Here is an 18,619-nt window from a genome sequence, read left to right as displayed (position 1 = left end):
ATATACCGTTCAACTTAACTTTATTCGAAAAAGTTGGGAGAATATACACGCCTCAATGTAACAGAAAAACGTGCCTAAACTTATTGAAGGGAGGAAGATTCGCTCAAATGTAATGCTACAGATAAATAGTAGAGAAATGCATAAAAAAATAACGCTCAGTCTAGAAGAGAATCTGAAAAGAGAATTTGTGCGATACTTTTTATAGAATGAAACAAAATCTTTCTCTTTAAGAGGGTATCAGAATAGAAAGGGTGAAGAGCTCGAATTGCGTATGGTGCGTCGATTTAACAGTCAGAGAAGGGGAACATAATACTGGGTCTAGTGTGTTCGGCACAAATACATTGCATAACTCATTAATTCATTTCTCACACTTGATATATCTATTAAAATATAATTAAATAAAAATTTGAAAATTTTAGCTGTGTTTAAGATAATAAAAGTAATCCTATATTATTCAAATATTTTATTATATTATTCAAAAAATTATTTAAGATATTTAAAAATGTATTTTAAATATGTTTGTAATCATGAATATTATTAGAAAAAAATGTTTGAATTACCAAGAATAATATTCATTAAAAATCTATCTACTTTATTAAAGTATTATTAATTTTAAATTTTAATATACTAAGAAATGTTTAAAATATAATTAATAATAAAAGCAGATACAGTGAACTCATTTTAAATTGTTTTTTTAAATCCAAAACATAATTTTGTATATGTTTAAAAAAAATTTGTCTTTGTAGGATGGCTTGTGGGCTCTTATGTACGAGCATTCAGGTGGTGAAGCTCCGGCAATATTTAGAATCTTCGAGGAACTAACGGAAACTGTCAACGCCCTACCATCATCAGAGAATATTCTTCGTTCTTATTTAACGGAACCAGAGAAACTTGAATGGTGTTTATCTGAACAAAGTTGCAAGGACATATTAGAAGCTATGAGCTCAATCGATATGTAAGAATCTTCTCTTATTCAGAACAGTCTAAACAATTTTTTCCTAATCATTAAAAATTATATATAAAAATAATAATTAAAATAACTATTAAAATCCTTTTAAACAAAATTAAAAAATAAACAAAATTGTGATAATTGAATGACATTTTCGTATGTATTAAATTTTTGTATATTTTAAATTAATCAAATATTATAGAATATTATAAAAAATTACTATAAACATCTAAATTATAAACATCTTTTATAAATATTATTTGAGAATTACATATCAAATTTAAAATAAATCTATGGTAAATTATGATAGTTTTTAAAAACGAAACAAATATTAATTTTAAATTTACTTAGTAGTATTATTAAAATAATACAAAAGATTCTATATGTCTAAATAAAGTTATGTATCTAGAAATATTTCAATAAAATCAACAATAGATAAGTAATATTATTAGAATGTCAATTGAATAAATGAAATAATTAAGAAAAAGTCATTGATATATTTTATGCTACATTTGTTCATATTTAATAAAAATAGTAAATTATACTATAATTCACATAGATTTCTTATCTCTATAGTCTTGTTGATTGAACATCATTTAATATTATATATTAAAAATAAACGAATCTATATTATTAATTTGATTTTATGTGATATTCGGATTACAATACGAAATAAAGACAAAAAGTAATACAACTTAAAAAATCTCATTTGATGAAAAAATACTATTTAATTGAAATATTATTACAATTATAAATTTAATATATTATGAATAACTAAATTTAACCTTTCATCAACATCTTCAGAATATGAATATTTGAATAAATGGAAACAGTCATTTGTAAAATGAAATAAAAGAGTATTTTGAAGAAGTTGAAATATTATACTTTTTCGAAATGCTTAAAAAGTTACATTAACTAAGCAAATAAAAGTTGTTTACTACAATTTTATTTTCTGCTCTATCAAATCAATAATTCAATTGCATTTTTTATTAATAGTCTCATATTATTAATTAACATCTTAATTAATATCGACAAATCTGTTGTCTTTAGTGTACATTAAGTGAAACGTTCTAAAGGTTTAATAAATATTTTGTATAATCAGGCAATTTCATATTACTCAGTAAACATCTAGTTTTTTTGTTAAAATTTACTAAAGTTCTTAAGAAAAAAAATCATTACATTTATAAAGTAATAGGTAGCAATAAATAATAAAATAACGATATTAATTAAAAAACAATTTTTCAGGCTTGTAGAAGATTTAGATTTATGTATTTTATGGTTCAATGAATATTCAAAGGAATTTATTAAAAGTTGCAATATTAGTCCAGATGTGTACATCCAATTAGCATTACAACTAACTTATTTTCGGTAAGTACAATAATTAATATTGTATATGTTTTCGAAAAATTCTGTCATATAGAATATGTAACTATATGATAAATATAAATAGTACTATATATATATATATATATATATATATGTGTGTGTGTGCGGAGGTCATACACGCGCATGGTGCATGTTTATAAAATTACAAAAAAATTTATATAAAAATGTAATTTTATCAACAAAAATTTATAAATCTTGTATAAATACTATAATCAAGTTTTGATGAGGATATTTTTTGTGCATTGAATTACTAATGTTTTCATTTATTTAAAAAACATTTATATTATTTGTTTATAAAGAAAATTTAAAGAATTGAGAGAAATTTTTTCTTTGAATATATAAAATTCTAGTATGTAAAATCTTTTTTTCGAAAAATTTACATTTTTATTTTGTTGTTAAATCAATATGACTAAAGCAATTTGAATTTATATAATTGAAAAGTTGGTGTAATTACATGCAATAATATTAAAGGCGGCTTATAAAAACGCTTCATTGGAGTAGTCTTATTGCACAAATAGCTTATTATTTCTTATTACCTGGCATTGTCCTCGATAAAAATAGTAGATTACATTATTAGACTTCATGAGCATCTGGTGTCGACGTATGAGAGCGCAAGCGTTCGAAGATTTGCTCTGGGTCGGGTGGATGTAATTAGAGCCGCGAGCCCAGAAGCTCTCGCTTGGGTGAAGGCAATGTGTCAAGGTGACCCACAAGCTCACGTAGGTGGTATTGTGCAAGAGGAAGGCGCCAAAAAAGTTCAGTTCACCATTTACAGTGTAACTGAAGATAATAATTAACTTTTAATTAAAAAATCAATTGTTTTGTCCAATGCACGTATATTTTATCATTTCATTTTATTGTTTGTCGTTAAAGCCTTCTTTCACATTTAATTCGTTTTCAAAACGTTATCTTTCTACGTTTATTTATATTTCGTTATCTTGCTTTCATCATTACTACTATTCTATATTCTTACATATTTCATTGTGTTTCATAATTTTTGTTCTGCCTTCAAAAATTAATGTGTTTCACAGCTTCTCCTCGAAATGTCGTAAATAAATATATATGTTAGATACATATACATTTTTTTCTATTGTGTTTCATCTTCATTTTATATATATATACATACATATTATTAGTGAGGTATATATTTCTGATTTCTAATTTTTAATACAATTTAATTCTGTATATTATTGTATTTTTTTATTAAATGTTATATATAGCTTTTTATATTTTTTTATTGTTTAATTAAATCATAGTAGATTAAAAATTCATTCATAAAATCTCATTTAAAATCATTTCGTAAAATTTTTCTTTTTGTTATTGAATATAACTTATTTTTTAAATAATTTTATTTTGTTTAAACGATAATATTTTACAATTGAAGTTCAAAGTACCCCTTGTTTGCAGAATCAAAAAATTAAGGAACTATTCAACAAAGCCGTTCAAAGACAAACAAAAGAAATGTTAGATAATATAATAGGTCAGGGAATTGATAATCATTTAATGGGTTTGCGTTATGCAGCTTTGGAAAATGGAGAACCTATCCCAGAAATTTTCAACGACGAAGCTTTTAAAATTATCCAACACTTCGCACTCTCTACATCTCAGGTTAGAAATTTGACTGCAGGATAACATTATTGTTTTTATCCCTATTAAAGATTCTATTTGCTGTGATTAACTAAATTATTGTATTATATGTGAAACAAAAACTAATTAATTCTTAGGAAGTATTTTCGGGAAGTACAAGAAACATTCAATACAAATAGAAATATTTTATATATGATTATATGTATGTAATCAATTTTAAAAAGTTTTTGTTTTAAAGCAAATTATTTAATACAGAAAATTAAGTATATCATAATTGGAATAGATTAATATCACAGGCTAATGTTAAATTGAATGAAAAAATTGAATCTAAATCCATTATATTTATATGAATTTCTCTGCAATGCTATGTAAATCAATACATCAATAAATAGTACAACAATTTTTTTACTTACTACTTATTACTAAAAATTTAATGCCAATCTTTATGCTCTTTTTTGAAATGCATATGTAAAAGTACTATTTATAAAATATTCATACTCTTATTGATGACTATATCTCTTGTTATGAAATATTAGCTAAAGAAAATTACTAAAGATTTACATTGTTCTTGTTTTAGTGTGAGATCAGTTTCTGTTGCTATTTGATCGAACTTCTTTATTCAATTTTTTTTTCTAATAAAGCGAATGCCGTCACATTTGTATGTGTTTCTTCTAGGAAAATGGGTGAAATGATTTGCTAGTTATTTTTTAGAAAAGTATGTTTTCAGTTTGTATAGTTGTATGAGTTAGTAAATTTAGCTTTATTGTTAAAATTTTTATTTTAATAGCATTCAATATATGGTTTAGAATAAAAGATAATAAAAAATAAAAAGTTGACTCTTCCTTACTAGATGAAGTAGAGCTCTATTGTTAGGTAGGTTGAAAGGGATATATGTAAGTAAAATGACGAATAGCTAAACAATTGCATAGCTTAAAAAGGTCCAGATTATTTGATTTCCAAACTTTTATACATTATAAAAAAATTCAAACAATTGATATAAAATACTAATATAAGAATAACAGTCACATCTAATTTGCTGTATTTTAAATTAAAGAAACAAATTTAGAAAATTAAACGTATCAAAGTTTTTGTAAAAGATCTTTGTTAATCTCCAAATTTGATATATAAAAGTAAATTAAAGTAAAATAATATATATATTAGTACTGTATTATAGTTACTGTATTATGGTAACACCTTCACATTATAAATACTTTAAAAATCAGCTAGATTATAAGAATTACCTTTTCCGTGCATACTATAAAATACACATGATATATAGATATATAAAATAAAATAAAATTATAGTTATGTCAGTACTTTTGGTTTTAAAGTTTCTCGTTGTCTCAGCTAATTATAATTTATTTTTACAGAACATAATCTAAGTAAAGTATTAAATTAATATATTACTGAATATTATGATATGTTCTATAATATTTAAAAATAGAATTTTAGAATAGAAACTAAAATAGTATTTAATATACCAAAAAGTAAAATTTAACAATTATATTATGTTAATTTTAGATAACAACGAAAAACGATGTAATCGCCGGCTATGGTCCAGTTGTCCCAGATGGGTACGGTTGTGGCTATAATGTCAGAAAAAATGGTTTTATTTTTTCATGTTCTGCATTCCACAGTGATGAAAATACTAGTGCAAAGAAATTTGCTCAAACTTTAGAAAAAAGCCTGCAAGATATGGCACTGATGCTCTCTAAATAATTCTATGAATATGCATATATTAATGAAGTTACACGAAGTTATAGGTCTAATTGTAAGAAATTGATAAGAAAATGACTGAAAAAATATTAATGATTAAACAGTGATATAATTTTATTAAAAGACAAAGAATCATTGAAAGAAATATTATATAATAATAAAGATATATGAAGTATTAAAAAATAATTGTTGAACGTGCTGGTTTACGTAATCTAATAATATTAAAGTTGATCTTTAATTAAGAATAAGTAATTTGTATACAAAAAATGTGTATGCAAAATCAAAATATTTTATTCTACATATAAAAAGAGAAATTCGTTATAATATTAAAAAGATACAATATTAGTTATATTAAAATTATAAATTTATTGATTGTATTATTTTATGTATGTAAAGCATTATTCGGCAATTGATTGTATTGTTAAAATATGAAGTTATATGAAATACTGTTAATTATATTGAACTACTTATAGAGAATTTAACGTTGTAATCTACATTAGTTTATTGTATTTGTTATATGTATAGTAGACAATGTACCTGTAATATTAACAATAGTTATTCAATAAATTAATATCTGATCTGTTCTACTGTGATTTTTAATATTATTTACTGCCTACCTTAATCTATGATTATTTTACATAAAAGTGATTTTTATAACAGACTTAGATAATTTCACAATTTTATTGTATCTTTTCTAATTCATGATGTTAATAAAATATGTTATGTTTCAATAATATATTGTGTAAAGCAACCAAACTGGTTAACTATTAATTATTTTAATATACATAAAAAAATGTTATTTTTTGTTGAGCTGAATGTTGATTTATATTACTTTATAATTTTATAGAAAAGATTAAACATTTGTTAATAAAACATTTGTAATTTTAATAAACTTGTTTCCATATTAATACTTAATCATCAAATAGTAAAGCTTTTTAATAGAAAATAATTATTCACTTTTTTTTAATGTTTCAGGCATTGTTACAAATATAAATACTCTAATTTACAATGATAGAATGTGACTACATACGAGTTTATATGTTTTATATTAATAATTGATATAACATTTAATAATATTTAAATATAAAATTGTTACAAAATATTTATATCAAATTAAAAGCTTCATTTTATGATAAATTCTTTACTGTTTAAATCAGTGAAGGATTTAGAAAATTAAAATTTTTAGTGGAACATAACTAAATTATATAAGAGATTATGTAAGTTAATAAACGAGCATTTATTAATAATTGAATATCAAACATAAACATATTTTTAAATATTACTTATATTTTTATATTAAATATCACTTGATTGGAGTATATTAAATTTTTCATGAATTTGTTATATATTAATTTTTGGAAAATTTTTCTTGATCTGTAAAAATAACTCCATGATATTCTAAAATGTTACTGTATTAAAATTTAACTGAAGTATTAAATTATTTTTACTTTAATGTTTTACAACTATTTTCAATAAAAAGAAACGCTAGATTTTTTTCTGATTTAATTTAAATATTTTGCATTTAAATTTTCAATCATACTTTATATGATTATTTTGTTTTAATTAATTCTCAAGCCAAATAGATTAAACGATCATTTAAGTTATCTAAAATTGTTAAACAAAATAACAATGTGTTTGTGTAACAAATTTTAACAACATTGAATTATTAAATGTATGCAATCACGAAAACATAATTATAGAATAAAAGCATGTTATTATGTATTTTTTAATAAATTTTTAGATTTTATATAACACAATTGATAGTAATTATTATTTTTATTAAATGAATGAAATTTGAAATGATTTATTAACACAAACTAGTACTTATTCATATAGATTTCACTTAATTTACAAAAATATTTGTGTAGTTGATAGTAAAAATGGTCTTATAAAAAAAATGAATTTCGAAACTATTAATGTTATATATAATGTTACTTATAGAATAACGCAAAAAATAATTTATATAAAAAATTTGTTTAAAGTAAATAATGGTTAAGATATGGAATTGTAAGAATTATTTAAAATACTTTATGCACTGGAACTTCATTAAGGATGGATAAAATATCTACATGTAAAAAGTTATACAAGATTTTGTAATATCATATAAAATAAAATTATTTATTGTTTTTTTAATAGTTTACTATAATATGAATTAAAATAAATCTTTATATGTTTATTTATATTCCTATAAAACATATTTTTTATTAAAAAACTTTGATAATTAAATAAGTAAAATTTAATAATTCTTTTAGTTATTGAATAATTGAAACACTTTGAAATGTCTAAGATACATATAACTAAATTAAGTATATGTTTTTTACTATTAAATACATTTTAATTATAATGTAAATTAAAAATTATTTTCTAAACTCTTATAATTTTAATAAAATCATGCTTTTAAAAAAAATGATTAAACTATTGTATAAAATTTATGAAAATGTGAAAATGATCGATTTATTATACTTTCTTTGAAAAAATATGTTATGTACCAAAAAATAATTTTATTAATTTTATTAATTTATTTTTATTAATCTCTTTTCAAATTTACGTCTATCTAATTATTAAAATTTTATTTTCAATAAATATATATTCAAAATTTCATATTAAAAACATTAAATAAATATGTAAATATAATATAGTCCCTAGAAATTATTAATATATATATATATAATTTTAAATTGTAGAGAAATTTTGCATATTTTAATATTTATATTTTTAGTTTTTCAAAATAATGAAATTATAATTTCAAAATTTTATTATTATTTTTAGTCTTTTATAAATTAAAACATTTTTTATTTTTTAAACTTTTTGTTTGAAAAAAAGTTCTAATGATTAATGATATAAATAAATAAATATATATAAATACTTTTTAATTTTTCAGTTAACATGCTATAAAAATATTATAATTTAAAGATTTTTTGATTATGGTAAATATGATTAATCGTTAATACTAATTTATATGTAAACAAATTTTTTATGGACATTGACACTTAGTATTTTGAAACAGTTTATAATTCTTATTATCTGGAAAAAATAAATAATAGCAAGAATTAACTTTGAGTTTTAAATAATAAATAGAACCATTTTGATATTATAGATACAGTATTTTTAAGTTTTTCTTAGACTTTTGGCATTATTATTGTTATACAATCGATTGATTTCACATATAATAATAAGAGATGTTAATGAATATATAAATATTAATTACAAAATAAGAAAAATTGTAATTCTAAAACTTATATTGCAGTATTAATATCCATAAATATTTAAATGAATACTTAAATAACGTGAAAATATATAAGTAATTATTTAATAATGTTCAGTATTCGGGTATAAATATAGAATATATCAAGGTATTATAAAAATATGAAAAATGTTCATAATGATACTAAATATACATTTGAGGACTATTATAACATTTAATATATACATTTTTATTACATATGTATATAAAAAAATTAAAATATATATTTCATTGAATAAAAAATCCGACTACTATGATAATTAATAAATGCAAAACAAAATTTTTATTTAGTGTTATTTTAAAAATATTCTTTTTTTATTGTATGTACTATCAAAAAATAAATTTCTATTCATTTAAAATATTTTGTTATAATGAATTTAAAAATAACAATAATAATAATAATATAATTTTAAAATTAAACTTACCTTTTAGCATATTAAAGTATTTATTATTTAAAATTATCATACAATTTTACAATTCTTTTATTTTCTTATGCATATATAATTCTATATTTCATATACGTGGTTCCAATGTTAGAAATTCGCTTCAATTGTGTTATATTTTTAAATAATTATTAAACTTCTTTAATTCTATTATATATGAATAAAAATATTATAGTATTATAAATAAAGATAAGAGTATCGTTGTATTTATTTATTAAAAATAGCGTTTAATTGGTATTTAAAGTTTTACATTCTAGTTTATTATTTACTATTACTATGTAATATTAAAAGACTAATTACGGTATTAACTGTAAAATATTTATTATTTAGTTTATTTTATTCAATTATAGTTGTTTTAATATTGTATGTACTTTAATCCTAATGGTAATTAAATGGATTGTGTAAATTATTGTTGCTTAAGGATCTTCATGGGAATGTCAGCTTATGAAACTGTTTAGCATGTGTACATAATTATAATTATAACTATATTATATATGCATTTTTAGTTAAATTTCTTTTTAATTTTTGAAAATCAATTATATTAATAAAAAACAATAAATAAAACGTTCATACCATGTTTAAATCCCTGATCTTATATCAAATTCAAAGAATTCCAAGGTCAATATCGAAGAAATAAGTGGAATACAGCAGCAATAGTAAAAATAATATTACAACAAACACATAGTTTACAAGTCGCAAAACAGAATTGTATAAAATTTTAGGTCATCATTTTGATTTTATAATTGTAAAATGAGATTAGTGAATTTTTGGATTCTGCGCAGTGACATTTTTAGGTTGATTTGTTGTCGCTACGCGATATCTGAAAGACCATACGATCTCTCATGGTTAATATATAACGTTCTTAACTGAAATTGATACATGATTTTATAACAATATTATGGCAATAATGAAAAATCTAAGTTTAATGAGTTAAGCAACGATGAAATTATTTTTAAAGTGATTAATATATTGGTTATGTTAATTATCAATTATGAAGGTAACTAAATAAATGTATATAGGACGTCTATTTTGTTGATAATTGCTTTAAAATATGTAGCACAACACTATATGTAAATCAATAATTGTTTTTTCACTGTCTTATTCATCTTTTTAATTCTTGTCCATTGTGAAACATAATAATTAATGAAATGTATAGGTTAAGTAAAATTGTATTTACATATTAATATCGAGTTATCTTTGGAATTTAAAATTAATCGTAAAACTAGTAATATTTATGAATTTTCATATTATTTTTTAATATAAATATAGATATGTAATGATATATTTATATTTTCTTTTTAGTCGTTCATTACTATTACAAGTATAAATTACATGTTCAAGTTTTACATATACCAAATGTATAATGATTGAATAAGGCAAAATCTTTGATAAATTGAGTATTAAAAAAATATGAGTTCCTGTCATTCAAATTTTGTTGGGGAAATAGAACATACAAATTATCTATCAAAGGATATCGGTGCATTATATTTGTCAGGTGATTATTCAGATATAACATTAATAGTAAGTGGTCAAAGATTTGATGTTCACAAAGCTATATTAGCTGCCAGAAGTCAATATTTTCGTGCACTACTTTACGGTGGATTAAAAGAATCTACTCAAAGCGAAATTGAATTAAAAGAACCTACAATACCAGCCTTTAAAGAATTATTAAAGTATATATACACTGGTCACATATCTTTATCTAATCAAAAAGAAGAGGTAAGAACAATGAAATATTCTATTATAATTTAATATATAATTAAGAATAATTAAATTTTTTTTTAAAGGTTATTTTAGATATTTTGGGATTAGTTCATCAATATAGTTTCATACAGTTAGAATCAGCTATTTGTGATTATTTAATAGAAATTCATAGTCTAGAAAATGTTTGTATTATATTTGATGCTGCACGGTTATATCAGCTAGAAAATTTAATGAAGGTATTTATAGTTGACATTTATAAAATTTATTACAGAAATTATAATTGATATTTGTGACTGACCATGTACTTTTAAATTTAAGGTGTGTTATAGTTTTATGGACAAAGATGCTGCAAAGATTATAAAACATAAAAGCTTTTTACAATTAAGTTCTTGCGCCCTTATTGATCTCTTGGCTAGGGATTCCTTTTTTGCTGTAGAAATTGAAATTTTTCAAGCAGTTCAATCATGGATTGAAGCAAATACTGGTGTTGAATTTGATAAAATTTTAGGTAAGAATATTTTCTTATCTTAATACCTCAAATATAAATAATACAATACATATTTAATTAATATTCGACAGAACAAGTTAGACTAAATTTGATATCAATCTCACATTTACTAAAAATAGTTCGGCCAACAGCATTAGTATCTTCTGATGCTATATTAGATGCAATTGCAGCTAATCTAGAGCCAAAAAATTTACATTTAAATTATAGAGGATTGTTATTGACAGATGTCGACATTGTTGGTTCATGTATAGATACTGAAGTATTACAAGGAGAAGCAGGACATTATCTCTTAGATGGAGATTGTGTATCATATGATTTGGAACGAGGGTTAATAATTATTTTAAACTTTCTTTACTTTTATCTTGTTAAAATTAGATAAAATAAGTTTTTATGTATATATATATATATATATATATGTTTGTGTATGTGTATGTATATTTATTATAGATACACATGGCATCAAATAAATGGACCTCCAGACAATTGTATTTTAATTAAATTCGGTAACCAGTGCATAATAAATCATATGAAAATGTTACTTTGGGATCTAGATTCACGCTCATATTCATATTATATTGAGGTAGATTGATAATAGAGTTTTTATTTACATAACTATACAATTACATATTTAAATCATAGGTATCTGTGGATAAAAAGAATTGGGTGGAAGTTATTGATCATTCTGATTATCTATGTAGAAGTTGGCAATATATATACTTTGAACCTCGAGTTGTTTTGTATATACGTATTATTGGGACAAATAATACTGTTAACAAAGTAGGTATTTTATAATTGTATGAATAAAAAGTACTATAATATATATATAAACTTAAGTGAATATTTATTATTAAATAGGTTTTTCACCTAGTACGTTTCGAAGCTTATTTTATTCATCACAGCGAAAAGTTATCAAATGGTATAATTATACCAACACGAAATGTAGCACTAATGAAACAGGGTGCTTGTGTAAATGAAGGTGTTAGCAGGTAAGCAATTATTTTTATTAATTTTATAGTATTTTATTTTATTATATATTTTTCAGTAAAATTATATAAATAATATACTAAGTATTATATCTTCAATTACTTTCATTGTTATTATATTCTTATAAATAAAATTTACTTGATTCCGAATTTAATAAGAACACATTTTCAAATATTAGTAGAGAAAAATGATGATATAATAATAATACCAAATTATTATCTTATTTAAATAAAAATATTTTTCGTAATTTCAGTATCTGACTATAAATATTCATATTATTAATTAATTATATATTTTTTAATTTTACAATTAAATCCAAATCATTTATATAAGTATCCAAATCAATTATAATAGAATTAAAATAATCGTACTATGTATTATATTGCAAAAATATTCAAGAAATATTTTAATACAATTATTAAAATTATATGTTATTTGCCATTTATATTAATAAATAAATTTATTTATTTTCTTCAATTTTCGACGTATTTATGATCTATTATTTAAAAATATATAAAATCAAATTTCACATACTCTAATTTATATTACAGATCACGTAATGTCTTGTTGAATGGAGATTTACAAAATTATGATTGGGAACGTGGTTATACATGTCATCAACTTAATTCTGGTTGTATTCAAATACAACTTGGGCAACCATATATGATTGATTCAATGCGGTATATTATTTTTAATTAACAAAAGATAATTTAAAAAACTATATTAACAATTATTTTCAGTTTACTTTTATGGGATTGCGATGATAGATCTTATTCTTACTACATTCAAGTTTCTAGTGATTTAAAAAATTGGGAACTTATCGTTGATAAAACAAAGGAATCCTGTCGATCTTGGCAAATTTTACGTTTTAGTCCACCTCGTGTTGTTGTATTTATAAAAATAATTGGAACAAACAATACTGCTAATGGTGTAGGTGTATGTTTAATGTATCATATATATTCTAATTTTAACTACAACTCTAAATTATATTATAATTTAAATTATAATTTAGTTATTTCATATTATTCTGAGTTTTATTTTTAAACTGTACTTGATTTTTTAAATGTACTTGTAATTTTTAGGTTTTTCATTGTGTTCATTTTGAGTGCCCTGCTCAAGAAAATGAGATTAATTAACAAGATCTCAGCATTCAATGTTCTTATTACCAAATGAATTTTTCTCAGAAAGTCTAGTTCCATTATAATTAGTGAGTTAAATTAAGTAAGTTATATTAATGAGAGAATTAGAAATTATCTTGAAAATAAGTAACTGCAAATAGGGAGTATTAGAAAAGTTTAATTTATTCATTTTATAGTTAATTACAAATAGATTTATGTATGGACAAACTATATGAAAATTTATTAAGCTTATTAGTTTGAATTAAGTATAAACTGATTTTTACTATAATTATTTAAATTCAATTAAGAAATACATAAATGGTATACTGTTGTTATTATAAATCAGAAGTTAATGTATAGTATAGGAAATTTTAAACAGTATCAAAACAAAATAAATGATTAAAGTATACATTATTTTAATACTAACTTTAATACTAACATTTCATAATATACTGATTTTATTAAGAATCGGAATCGAATGTATAGTATAGAAAATTTCAAACAGTATAAAATCAAAATAAATTATTGAAGAATACTTTATTTTAATTATTTAATACTAATATTTCATATAGATCTTCTAGCAGATTTCAACAAAAATTTGTAGTGTATAAATAAGTTTTTAAATTTTTGGTAATTATAGTTTAAAGTCTTTTACATTAACAGTTTTTTAAACATTTATTTTAAACGGTACTTTAAATGTATTTAAAAATATGTTTATTTGTATTACGTTATAGTTTTAATAAAATGTTCAGAATAGATAAAAAAATGTTAAATTACACAATATTTGCATTCATTTAGAATTGTGAGTTTGCTAACATGAAATTATTTTCTTTAGTTCATATAATTTATGTAAATATTGGAATCTTATTAAGAAAAATATTAATATGTTTCAAAATTACATTTTTATGGTTAATTCAAAAACCCAACGTAAATAATTTAAAAAATGTATTTAAAATAATATTTTAATGTTACAAAAAAATGTATGATTACAAAAAAATAATACATTTTTGTTTATATTTAAATACTTTAAAAAATATGTATTGTTTAATAATAATTTACATAAAATAATTTTATGAAAAATACAAATTTGAGAAAATTTTATATTAAATATATTTTTACTATTATGTCACAATACCAAATAATTTGAAGTTTATTTATTCAAGTATGTAATTAACCTCTTAATTATATAAAATGAAATTGCTAAAGTCAACCAATTTTTATTAACTTATATGAATGAAATAATTTATATCAATAAATAGTGATGTGATACTATTTTACAATAGTTTAAAATTTATTTTATTTTAAACTATTAAACTATTTAAATTTTATAATTCAATGTTGATAAGACAATATATGTTAAATTATAACTATGTATCACGTACATACTATGATTTTTAAAAAAGAAATAGAAAAATTACTTCTGAAGGTAAACATTATTAAACTTACGAAAATTTATGTAAATATAAAATATGATTTACATTTTACATTTTACAAATATTATTTGAAATTATTTCGTAATATATGTATACGGGGACTAGAATGTTTAATTCAAGTTTAAGAAATAAAATTGGTTAATTAATATGAAACTCAAGGTATACTGTATACTGTACTTTTTACATAACTTTTCATATTTAAAAATAAAATATGCAAGATTGCTGTAACAGCCATGTATGAATAATTTATCTTTATTGTCATTTTTGCATTGTTTACTTTACTTACACTTCTCTTATATTCTTAAAACTTTTACAGTAGTTTACCACGATAAATAGAAACTTTTTTGTATAGTACGTTTATTCACAATTGGTCTATAAACATATACAGGAGATTTAATGGAGTTAAAATTATATGTACCAAAACGTTTTATAAAAGTTTTGTTTTATTTCCGTAAACAGATGATAGAATATGGTATAATAGTTAAATTCAGACTGAACAAAAAATTGATGGATATAAGTTCTGGAAGTTCTGGGATTGGATGTATTGGATATGACTTTTGATTTCATATCAATAAGTTATAATTTTAATATGTTTAGTAGAGCTGTGAAAAATCAATCTGTACAATGTCTGATGAAAAATGCGGCAAAACATATAGTCGTATGAGACTTGTAGACCAAGGAATTCATTTACAAACAGTATCATTTAATGTAATTATATATTTTACATAAATGTAAATTTAAAATCGAGTAAGACTGAAGCAGTACATAATGTCGATAATATTGTATCACAAATTGTTCTAGCTATACCATAAATCCTAATTATTAATGATAAAAATGTTATTACCAATTACTTGATTGTACATTTTAATTGTTTAATTAATTTTGTTAAATACCTTATATATTTAAGTTTAATTTGCGATTTTAACGATATATATTTATTTATAAACGAGATAATGGTGAATAAGGCTTTAGTTTATAAGATTTATAATTATGAAATGCATATCTTCTTTCAGAAAGGGTCATGTATAATTTATTATTATCTTTATTATGTTTTATTTATTTTATACATTTATTAGGAAATTTCATATTTAAGTATTAAAATAGCTTTACGGAAATTGAATACTTGTTTTAAGCAAAATCGTATTTTAATTAGTAATGTATTATACATGCCGAGACTGTTTGATTAATTCGTCGTGAAATGTGAATTAATAATAAGTATAACATAAATGGTGTATAAAGTTTATACTTATGGACAGATATCTATTGTATATGTTATTATCAAATGAAATATATTTGGACATATTTATGTAAGATTGTAATATATCAAATAATAGAGAATATAACATAAATAATAAAACAATATAATATAATAAAATTGTATTTTTATTTTGTTCGATATTTAAATCTAAGTATTAAATGTTTTATATATGAATTAATTTATAGATAATGTGTTTTGAATTAGATTATAACCATCAGTCTCCTGGTGGGAGAAAAATGTGAGCAAGTAGAAAGGGTAGCGCTTGAATTCAGTATTTAAACATCTCTTTTCGTACTTGTTATTTCGTTTATTTTACAACTATAATATATCTTGCCGTTTTTTGGTTCTTGCCACGTGGTGTCAGCATGCACTACTCATATAGGTAGGAGGTCGTAAATCTCCGGATCCTCTTGATGCAGTGCGCTTGGTGGTGAAATACTACACTGAAAAGTAAGAGGTCGTAATTCTTTTGACACTTCTTCATGTAGTGCCACGTGGTGGTAACTTGATTCCTGGTCTCCTCCAAGCTGTCTTGTGGTGTGGAAGGGTGAGCAAATGGTTCGATACCTTGATGTGGCATCGAATGGTGTTGCTTGCTTGGACTTGTGGAAGCGACCACTTGAGTTAGTGCAATTGGCACAGATTATAAGAGAGTGCCGAGAGTGTGCATGACGGCACTTCGTATGAAAACGGCCTGCAACAGTTTCGTGCTCAGGGCACTATGACATCGAGTGACTCGTTCTTGGGCGACTAGCTCATAGCTGAATTGCCCCTATCTCGTGATGTGCTTGCCTTAAATATCCACGCGGCAGCTTTGTTAGCTGACAATAAGGAGGCGATTGTGGTGTTTGAAACAATGGATGCGATTGTGTACTTGTTTTTTCCGGACCTCCAATGACCGGTGGAAAATTTCACAGAAATTATAACTATTGGAATTATTACCCGAAATAATAGCCGTTGTGTTTTCACCCGAAATGATAACATTCGAGAGATTCTCGGAATCTCGAACATTCCGCCCGCCATCAGCAATTCTACTGATGCTTATTTCCTTTGTTAGAGATTGATTACAATGCCAGTTTATATATTGGTCTAACCACAGTGGTCGAAGCTGTTTTTAGTGTGACTACTCTGTTCAGCTCATCCCTGCCCTCGGTCGTGGGGACACTTGTAAGGTGGAAAGCGCTCGTTGGTGATAAGTACCAATAAACGAATATCGATTATTGTCGTTGTAAGTAATGCGCTGACCATTGTGACCAAAACTGTTGAACTCGTTGTTGTATAAATTGCCATCGAGACAGTCTTGGAGTGACCAAGTAATTTAGGGATGATTCAGGTATTGTTGCGTTATCTTATGTTATCTTATGTTAGCGCTGAGAAGTCATCAGGATCATCGCTCAACGGCTCTAGAGGCCTTGAGTTCAAGATTACTTTAATCTGAGCTAGGTTTCCCCGATTTTACATCTTAGATGAAATTTCGTGAACTTCACCACCGCTTCCCATTTTCCTTCCATGTGAAGTGTAGCAGGTGGTTTGAATTCCTATCGAGAGCTGTCTGGCGAGAGTATTGTTGTTATCCGATGATATTCTTAAGAACCTTATGTGAACATTTTTTTAAGAACTTTATCTGTCCCAATGAAGGTTACACCACAATCTGAGTACAATGTATGCGGAATACCTCTGCGAGCCGAGAATCTTCGAATGCCGTGATGAATCCTTCTGTTGTATGCGGATATGAAACCATTGGTTGTGTAATCACTAACTACTTCAATATGTAACGTAGATGTAGCATAATATACAAAACGCAAATCCATGCCTTGTGGACGCGAAATGCTGATTTCTCCCCGCTACCACTTCGTGCACTCGGGCACTATACGTGGGGGTCAGAGTCAGTCCTTAGATGCGGAAGTGAATGCTGATCTCTCCCTGCTATCACTTCGTGCTTTAAAAAAATAGATTGTATCATCATCGGTAGAACGAACAATTTTAGAAATATTAGCTATTTCCAGCCTCTATTAATCCATCATCATCTACTTGAATTTAGATTCGTTTATCTATACTCGTAGCTGTTACTGGATTTTTAAATGTTGAGGATTTGATTAATGTATCCTTGACAATTAAATAAATAAATAAATTTGATATTTCTATTTTTCATTTTCTATACTTAATAGCACACAATTGACTTTTGTTTGATGCTCATCAAAAAGGAATGCTTATTTTATTATTTTCACACGTGTAGGAGTATGAAATAAAATTCATTGATTATTTGTATAATATATATTAACTTTTTAT

General features: G+C 23.3%; 2 protein-coding genes across 2 annotated transcripts in view; both read left to right on the top strand.

Annotated features, from left to right (window-relative positions):
• ChAT (Choline acetyltransferase) overlaps positions 1–5,641 on the top strand; it is a 36,799-nt gene extending 31,158 nt beyond the window's left edge. Inside the window, exons 7-11 of the mRNA XM_011507491.1 lie at positions 747–955; positions 2,195–2,317; positions 2,913–3,111; positions 3,743–3,943; positions 5,444–5,641. Coding sequence (XP_011505793.1) covers positions 747–955; positions 2,195–2,317; positions 2,913–3,111; positions 3,743–3,943; positions 5,444–5,641 — 930 coding nt within the window. The remainder of the gene's footprint in view (positions 1–746; positions 956–2,194; positions 2,318–2,912; positions 3,112–3,742; positions 3,944–5,443) is intronic.
• Positions 5,642–10,672: 5,031 nt separating this feature from the next.
• Positions 10,673–13,722, top strand: BTBD9 (BTB (POZ) domain containing 9). The gene is made up of 10 exons (XM_011507181.1): positions 10,673–11,044; positions 11,113–11,265; positions 11,348–11,537; positions 11,609–11,864; positions 11,985–12,117; positions 12,177–12,314; positions 12,393–12,523; positions 13,073–13,201; positions 13,262–13,451; positions 13,604–13,722. The coding sequence occupies exons 1-10, from the start codon at positions 10,736–10,738 to the stop codon at positions 13,655–13,657; spliced, it is 1,683 nt and encodes a 560-aa protein (XP_011505483.1). The 5' UTR covers positions 10,673–10,735; the 3' UTR covers positions 13,658–13,722.
• The last annotated feature ends 4,897 nt before the right edge of the window (positions 13,723–18,619 follow it).

The sequence above is a fragment of the Ceratosolen solmsi genome, unplaced genomic scaffold (assembly GCF_000503995.2).
Source record: "Ceratosolen solmsi marchali unplaced genomic scaffold, CerSol_1.0 scaffold6, whole genome shotgun sequence".
Taxonomy (NCBI): domain Eukaryota; kingdom Metazoa; phylum Arthropoda; class Insecta; order Hymenoptera; family Agaonidae; genus Ceratosolen; species Ceratosolen solmsi.
This window is presented reverse-complemented; position numbering and strand designations above follow the sequence as displayed.